Below are 8,266 nucleotides of genomic sequence, written 5' to 3' on the forward strand. Positions count from 1 at the left end.
GGCTTATTTATTAAGTGCTTATTATATGCCAAGCACTAGGCTAGTCACTGAGTTCATAAACCAGTTGGAGAGACAGGTACATTGACTAATTTTAATAAGGTGTGATCAGCACTATTACAGAGACTGTGAGAACACAGATAGTTTCAGGTAATGGATGATAAAATATTGTTTTTGCCCTCTGCAGGTTCACGAGTTCTGTCTACAATAGCAATGTCCAATACAGTGGTCAGACACATTTCAAGTGCTCAATAGCCACCTGAGGCTAGTGTCTGTCACACTGGATAGCTGAGCACAGATACTTTTATCACCCATGGATGTGGGGGTTAACTATAGCTGCTTCCAAGACAGCAAGGGAGCCAGGCTCGGTGGCTCACACCTGTAATCCCAGCACTTTGGGAGGCCGAGGCAGGTGGATCACGAGGCCAGGCGATCGAGACCATCCTGGCTAGTATGGTGAAACCCCGTCTCTACTAAAAATACAAAAAAAAAAAAAAAAAAATTAGCTGGGTGTGGTGGCATGCGCCTGTAGTCTCAGCTACGCGGGAGGCTGAGGCAGGGGAATCGCTTGAACCGGGGAGGCGGAGGTTGCAGTGAGCTGAGATCGCGCCACTGCACTCTAGCCTGGGCAAAAGAGCGAGACTCCGTCTCAAAAACAAATAAATAAATAACCAAGACAGCAAGGAACATTTCCCATATGTGAAGCCTGTGGTGCTAGCTACCAATTCCCCAAACACAACCCCTCTCCCCCACACCTTGGCTCGGGTATATTTTGTAGTACAGGCTCCCAAGAGAAAGAATGCATGAAAGTACTTTGTAAACTATTAAGTGATACAGAAATGTGATATAATAAACAGGCTCAGAGGTCTTGCTTTCATCATGGCTTTGGTTACTTCGAGCAAATTATAGCTCTTTTCTCAAACTACTCCCACCCCTATAATTGATGCCAAAGTGTTCTGAAAAGAAACACAGGCAAAATGGTTATCCTAGGGCTAAAAATCCTGATTATACCTACCTTGAAGCTTTTAATCCAGGACCCTACTTCACCACCCGCCTTCTCTGTCACTTTCTCTACAAAGGAAGGACACGAAGTAAGACTTCCAAAAGAACAAAATGTTTATTTTTTAAATTTAAGAATTATGGGAAACCTAAGTAATGGGAATTGCATTCTCATCGGGGTCTTCTGGCAAGTCGGAAGCACCACCCTCTCCTGTAGCTCGATGCTTCTCTAGTTTAGCAATCAATTCTTTCGCTGGATTGAAGACGCCATTGGTCTGCTGGTCACAGACATAGCAGCGCGGGGTGGTGCGGAAATGCTGCAGTGCACAGCTCTCGCAGAAATAATGCCTGCACTTGGTGACAACTGGGTTTTGGAAGCTCTGGCGACAGATGAAACACTTGAATGGTATTTCCTCATCATCGCTTCCCACTTCATAGTTTTCATCCTCATAGACACCATAGCGACCCTCATCAAGCTCACGTTCGATCTGCCACCCATGCTTGTAATCTGAACGGTCATGGAGGAATTTGCAGCTGTCTCCGAAGCCGCAGAAGCCAGTCTCTTTGTAGTCCTTACAGATGTCGGGCTGGTAATCCCAGCGCACGGTGGCACGTAGATGCTCGGGCGCTCGGATGGGGCCCTTCCTCACCATCCCGGAAGAGGCATTGCCCATAGACGTATCCTTGGGCTTCATGTATTTCTGATAATTGTTGATTCCCCGATAGATCTTGTCATCCTCCTTGCCCCTCAGCTCCTCCTGGATCTTCTGGCTGCGCTCAAAGATGGCTTGTGCATCGCGCTCTTTCTCTGTGTCCAGCTCATAGACAGCTGTCGCTCCCATATCCTCTGGTCCCACGGGTTTCGCCGAACGGGTGGATTTATAAACCACGCCGAGACTCTCGGGCTCATTTTCCTCTTCCTCTTCGCTGCTCAAGTCGCCGTAAGCCGCCTTCTGTTTACCACTGTCACGGGTCTTCTGTATCATTGGATTGTGGGTCACCCGCTTCTTTTCCGGTCGAACCACAGTGCAGCCTTCGTCGCTACTGCTGCCGCTTTCTCCGGGCTCTGGGTCGCAGGCCGGGCGCTTTCTGCGTCCAGCAGCCCCTTTCCGCCCAGGCTTTTTGAAAAGGAAGGTGCACACCTGATCCACCGCCTTTCCTGGAGAAAGCTGCTCTGCCATTTTAGAGTCCCGAGCTCCGAAACAGCCGTGGCTGCCTGGGTTGCACTTGGCCCCTGCACGTCACTCCACGTTGCGCGCTCCGCCGGGAGTCGAAGCAAAAGACGCTGACGGAAGAGGACTGCGAGAGCGCGAGCACCCGTCTCTCTTGTGCCCTAGCAGATTCCGTCGCTTCTTCCGGAGCCGTACTGGCACCGCCCCGCTCGCGGGCGGCCGCGGGGCTTGCTGGGAAGAGAGGCGAAGCCAGGTCACCTTTCAAGGACCCAGAAGTAGGGTTTTGGCCTAGGTAACGGGGCAGAGATGTGGTTCGAGATTCTCCCCGGACTCTCCGTCATGGGCGTGTGCTTGTTGATTCCAGGACTGGCTACTGCGTACATCCACAGGTTCACTAACGGGGGCAAGGTAAGCCGGCTTCGGCCCGGGGGCCGACTCCACGGGCTGATTTCCGAAAAGGGTGGTGGGCAGGGAGACCGTCAGCCTGCGAACCCTCTCTCCGAGGTCGGCCCTCTACTTGCTTCCGGTTGCCTAGAAGCTGAGGCTTGCGAAACGAAGCCCGATAGAAACCACATCCTGCTCTAGTGAAAAACAGCGTTTCTGGGTGTATCAGAGTGGGCCTTACGGCAGAGTAGCGACGCGGGGGCCGGGAAGGTAGATTAGAAGAGGTGGCTCAAGCCTGAGAATCGCTCACTGCAACCTCCGCCTTCTGGGTTCAAGAGATTCTCCTGGTTGGGCGCGGTGGATCACGCCTGTAATCCCAGCACTTTGGGAGACCGAGGCGAGCGGATCACCTGAGGTCGGGAGTTCGATACCAGCCTGACCAACATGGAGAAACCCCGTCTCTACTAAAAATACAAAATTAGCTGGGCGTGGTGGCGCATGCCTGTAATCCCAGCTACTCGGGAGGCTGAGGCAGGAGAATCACTTGAACCCAGGAGGCGGAGGTTGCGATGAGCCGAGATCGCGCCACTGCACTCCAGCCTGGGCAACAAGAGCGAAACTCCGTCTCAAAAAAAAAAAAAAAATAGATTTTCCTGCTTCAGCCTCCCGAGTAGCCGGGACCACGCCTGGCTTTTTTTTTTTTTGTAGAGACGGGGTTTCATCATGTTGGCGAGGCTGGTCTCGAACTTCTGACCTCGGGTGATCCACCCGCCTTGATCTCCCAAAGTGCTGGGATTACAGGCGTGAGCCGCCGCGACCGGCCACCCTTGACTTTTTTATTCCCCACTTTCTCTTGCAAGCCTTTAGGAATTTACTGCGAGATCTTGTTTTTTTACATCAGGATTCATTTTCCCCTCTTCCTAGCCCTTCACATCATCTCTAGAGTACAGAGTATAAATTTATTTACTTTTTGATTTTGTTACTGTTCTTCACGTGTGATCTACAGCTGTTGTTTCTTAGTGTCCCAAAAGGCAACAACTAGATATTTCTTTTCTTTTTTTTTTTTTTAAAAAAAAGGAAAAAATATTCATGTTGGTTAAAATAGTGTAAAAAGTCACAGGTACCAACTTAATCCTAAAGTTTAGTGGTCTGATTTTATTTAGGAGATTCTGTTCTTGTACTACTAATTTGCATTTTTATTTAAACGATGATTCCATTTCTCTGGAATGTCCCTTTTAAAAATTGTAATATCTATCAATTGGGTCACTCACTTTTATAAACTGCAACAATAATTGTCTCTTATTTGAAGGAAAAAAGGGTTGCTCATTTTGGGTATCACTGGAATCTGATGGAAAGAGATAGGCGCATCTCTGGAGTTGATCGTTACTATGTGTCAAAGGTAAGATGCCACTCTGATGCCAGCCTTTTGCCAGGGTTGAGGTGGGTTCTGGTAATGCCTTGCCAAGGGTCATACAGTGCTAATATATAACTAGCATTTTCTTATCTACTAGTGAGGTTGGCATCTTTTTACATATTTAATCTTTTATATTTCTTTTTTTTTTTTAGTTTTTCTTCTGTCATATATTTCTTATTCTGTGGATTGTTGCCTATATCCTTTGCCTGTTCCATTGTCTTTTTCTTTTTGAGCTATGGTTCTTTATATATTCTAGACTTTAATTTTTTTGTCTATTTTATATATGACATTTTTCCCAGTCTGCTGTTTGTCTTTTTCACTTTATGATGTTTTTCATCAGGTAGTTCTAAATTTTGATATTCAATGTATCATGTTTTGTTGTTCTGGATTCTAGGTTTTTATGTCTCCCGTACAAAGGCCTTTTCTATCTAAGATTATAAAAATACGTTCAAAAAATAAAATAGAGACAGTCTTGCTGTGTTGCCCAGGCTGGCCCTCAAACTCATAGGCTCAAGTGATCTTCTTGCCTCAGCCTTTGGAGGAGCTGGGACTGCAGGTGTGCCACTATACCTGGCTCATAAAAATACTTTTAAAAAATAATTTCTCCTAATATTGTTAGTTTCTTTAAAAAATTAGTTATTTGGTTACATCTACAGGTCATTTTGGAGTATAATGTGAAGGGAGGATTAACTTTACTTTTTTCCAACAGGTAGCTAGTTATCACAATTACCCATTTATAGAAGAGTTTAGTAGTCCTAGCTACTCAGAAGGCTGAGGCAGGCTATAGGCAGGAGGATAGCTTGAGCCCAGGGGTTCGAGGCTGCAGTGAACTAGGATCGTACCACTGCACTCCAGCCCGGGCGAGAGAATGAGAGCCTGTCTCAAAAAAAAAAAAAAAAAAACCACCAAGCACCCAATTCATTTTTATTTGTAATACCACTCTGGTAAACTAAATTTCCATGTACACATGGGCCTGTTTCACGGATGTGCTTTTCTATACTCTAGGTCTGCCTATTCCTGCAACAATACTTCATTTAAAGAATTAATATAATTTTATATTTTGATTCAATTATGACATTGCCATTTTTGTAGGTCAAAAACGACCAAGCAGTAGCATTTCATAAGGCTCAACTTAATAGTATATTTTTTGTTTTTCTGTGTTTTTTTTTGTTTGTTTTTTGAGACAAGGTCTCACTCTGTCACTCAGTCTGGAGTGCAGTGGTGCAATCTTGGCTCACTGCAACCCCCGCCTCCCGGGTTCAAGCGATTCTTGTGCCTCAGCCTCCTGAGTAGCTGGGATTACAGGCACCTGCCACCATGCCCAGCTAAATTTTTTTTTGTACTTTTTGGTAGAGATGGAGTTTCACCATGTTGGCCAGGCTGGTTTCCTAACTCCTGACCTCAAGTGATCCGCCCACCTCAACCTCCCAAAGTGTTAGGATTACAGGCGTGAGCCTCTACTCCTGGCCCTAATAGTATGTTTTTATATTTTGTAGGAGTAGTTCATTCTCATACTTCTTTTAAAAATGTTTACTTTTTAATATTTTCTCCTTCCTCATTTATTCCTCACAACAAACCTAAGTAAATAGTATTTCCATTTTATAGACAAGGGTCAGAGTGATTAAGTAATATTATAAGGACTCAACCTGGGTGATACACCTCTCAGTAGAGAGGTAGTTGAGAATCTAATCCAATGAACATGATAATAGATATCTACTTACCTGGAGCCATATTTCTCAAAGTATGGTCCAAGAATAACCATCAGAATCACCTAGCATGTGAGACAGAATTAGGATTTCTAAGAGATGGCTCCAAGGAAGATACAGTTTTAACTTCTCCTAAGGCAGTTCTTCCTGTAATAGTAAACCAAATACCTGGACTATGTTATTTAATACCTAGAAGAAGTGTCATCACTGATGAGGCCTTTTTTTTTTTTTTTTTTTCGAGACGGAGTCTTGCTCTGTCGCCTAGGCCGGAGTGCAGTGGAATGATCTTGGCTCACTGCAAGCTCCACCCACCAGGTTCAAGCGATTCTCCTGCCTCAGCCTCACGAGTAGCTGGGATTACAGGTGCGCTGTAATTTTTGTACTTTTAGTAGAGACAGGGTTTCACCATCTTGGCCAGGCTGAACTTGAACTCCTGACCTCATGATCCACCCACCTCGGCCTCCCAAAGTGCTGGGATTACAGGCGTGAGCCACCACGCCAGGTGTAATCTTTTAATTTATAGCTTCTGAAGTATTTGGTTGTCAACTTAGTAAGATCCAGTAGGTATTTTGAATAGATAGTGTAGTGCTTGTCAGAGAAGGGTTCGGGAGTTGGGGTCCCTGAATTCTGGCTCTGCTAATTCCTTATGGACTTAAGCAGGTGACTTTTAACCTCTCTGAGCCTCCATTTCCTCATTTGTAAAAAAAAAAAAAAAGGAATGAGAATAATAGTATCTACCTCATGTTGGCTGTTATTTTTTAAAACAGATTTTACCTTCTTGTCCTCTGACTCACTGAGGTGCTTTGTAAAAGGATCCAGGTGGAGGCCAGGCACAGTGGCTCACACCTGTAATCCTAGCACTTTGGGAGACCGAGGCAGGTGGATCCCCTGAGGTCAGGAGTTCTAGACCAGCCTGGCCAACATGGCGAAACCCCTTCTCTACTAAAAATACAAAAATCAGCTGGGCATGGTGGCGCACGCCTTCAATCCTAGCTACTTGGGAGGCTGAGGAAGGAGAATTGCTTGAACCTGGGAGATGCAGGTTGCAGTGAGGCGAGATCGCATCACTGCACTCCAGCCTGCATGACGGGAGTGAGACTCCATCTCAAAAAAAAAAAAAAAAAAGATCCAGGTGGTAAAGAGTTGCTTGACTTTAGTTCTGATTGGGGGTCAGGAAAGGTTTGTTTCATATAAAGCAATATGCTGCTGTCAGAAAATGAAAACTAGAAATCATTACAGGTTATTCTTTAGTGATTATAAAATTTAATCCAATGTATTGTTGCAGTTAGAGAAATGTGGGATGTGGAAGCACTCTTTTTAATAACAATGCCATTTAATGACACTGGAAATAAAAGTACATGGCATATCTTTGATGGGAACAGACTTGTCACATTCTCCTTTTTAAACTGTTTTTCAGGGTTTGGAGAACATTGATTAAGGAAGCATTTTCCTGATTGATGAAAAAAATAACTCAGTTATGGCCATCTACCCCTGCTAGAAGGTTACAGTGTATTATGTAGCATGCAATGTGTTATGTAGTGCTTAATAAAAATAAAATGAAAAAAATGCATTTCTTTTTTTTAAATATGTTACACAAAATCAAGCAATCTACCCAATGTAGTCTTTATCACTTAAAAAAAACTAGAAGGCAACTGTGAGGCTTGTATAGACATAATGTACATCCATAATATACATCAAGCACCTGTCTCTGTGCCTAGCAGCTAATACTTCATAAATTGTAGTTGCTACTATTGTAATAGACACTAGTATATTTTATTTAACTTTATTTATTTATTTTTTTAGACAGAGTCTTGCTCTGTTGCCCAGGCTGGAGTTCAGTGGCTCAATCTCGGCTCATTGCAACCTCCAACTCCCAAGTTCAAGTGATTCTCCTGCCTCAGCCTCCTGAGTAGCTGGGATTACAGGCGCCTGCCACTGCACCTGGCTAATTTTTATATTTTTAATAGAGACGGGGTTTCACCATCTTGGTCAGGCTGGTCTTGAACTCCTGACCCCGTGATCCACCTGCCTCGGCCTCCCAAAGTGCTGGGATTACAGGTGTGAGCCACCGCGGCTGGCCAGTTTTTATATTTTTAGTAGAGACAGGGTTTCACCATGTTGGCCAGGCTGGTCTCGAATTCCTGACCTCAAGTGATCCACCCACCTTGGCATCCCAAAGTGCTGGGATTACAGGTGTGAGCCATTTTGCCCGGCTGACATTAGTAAATTTTACAAACATAGTTTCTTCAGAGATGACCAGGGGAATACAGAAAAAGTATTTTTTTTCTAGTTCCTTTTCTGAGTGGATCCTACAATGTTTAAAATTCCAGTTGGTTAGGTTTGAGCTGAGAGGGGTGTAAGAAGATAATTCCAGGCCGGGCGCAGTGGTGGTGTGAGACAGGAGAATGGTTTGAAACCGGGAGGTGGAGGTTGCCGTGAGCTGAGATTGTGCCACTGCACTCCAGCCTGGGTGACAGTGACAGAGTGAGACTCCGTCTCCAAAAAAAAAAAAAAAAAATTCCAGTTGGGATATGTTTAAAACAGATTGCACCTTCAACCTTCATACATTCTGTATAGTATCTAACAAATAGTAT

General features: G+C 44.7%; 2 protein-coding genes across 2 annotated transcripts; one reads left to right on the top strand and one right to left on the bottom strand.

The window, feature by feature from the left end:
* Positions 1-1,095: 1,095 nt before the first annotated feature.
* RNF113A (ring finger protein 113A) lies at positions 1,096-2,342 on the bottom strand. Its single transcript, XM_529135.5, has one exon. It carries the CDS (start codon positions 2,175-2,177, stop codon positions 1,146-1,148), a length of 1,032 nt encoding a protein of 343 aa, XP_529135.1. The 5' UTR covers positions 2,178-2,342; the 3' UTR covers positions 1,096-1,145.
* Positions 2,343-2,437: 95 nt separating this feature from the next.
* Positions 2,438-7,142, top strand: NDUFA1 (NADH:ubiquinone oxidoreductase subunit A1). Its single transcript, XM_003317655.5, has 3 exons — positions 2,438-2,576; positions 3,862-3,951; positions 7,090-7,142. Exons 1-3 carry the CDS (start codon positions 2,475-2,477, stop codon positions 7,108-7,110), a joined length of 213 nt encoding a protein of 70 aa, XP_003317703.1. The 5' UTR covers positions 2,438-2,474; the 3' UTR covers positions 7,111-7,142.
* The last annotated feature ends 1,124 nt before the right edge of the window (positions 7,143-8,266 follow it).

The sequence above is a fragment of the Pan troglodytes genome, chromosome X (assembly GCF_028858775.2).
Source record: "Pan troglodytes isolate AG18354 chromosome X, NHGRI_mPanTro3-v2.0_pri, whole genome shotgun sequence".
Classification (NCBI taxonomy): Eukaryota; Metazoa; Chordata; class Mammalia; order Primates; family Hominidae; genus Pan; species Pan troglodytes.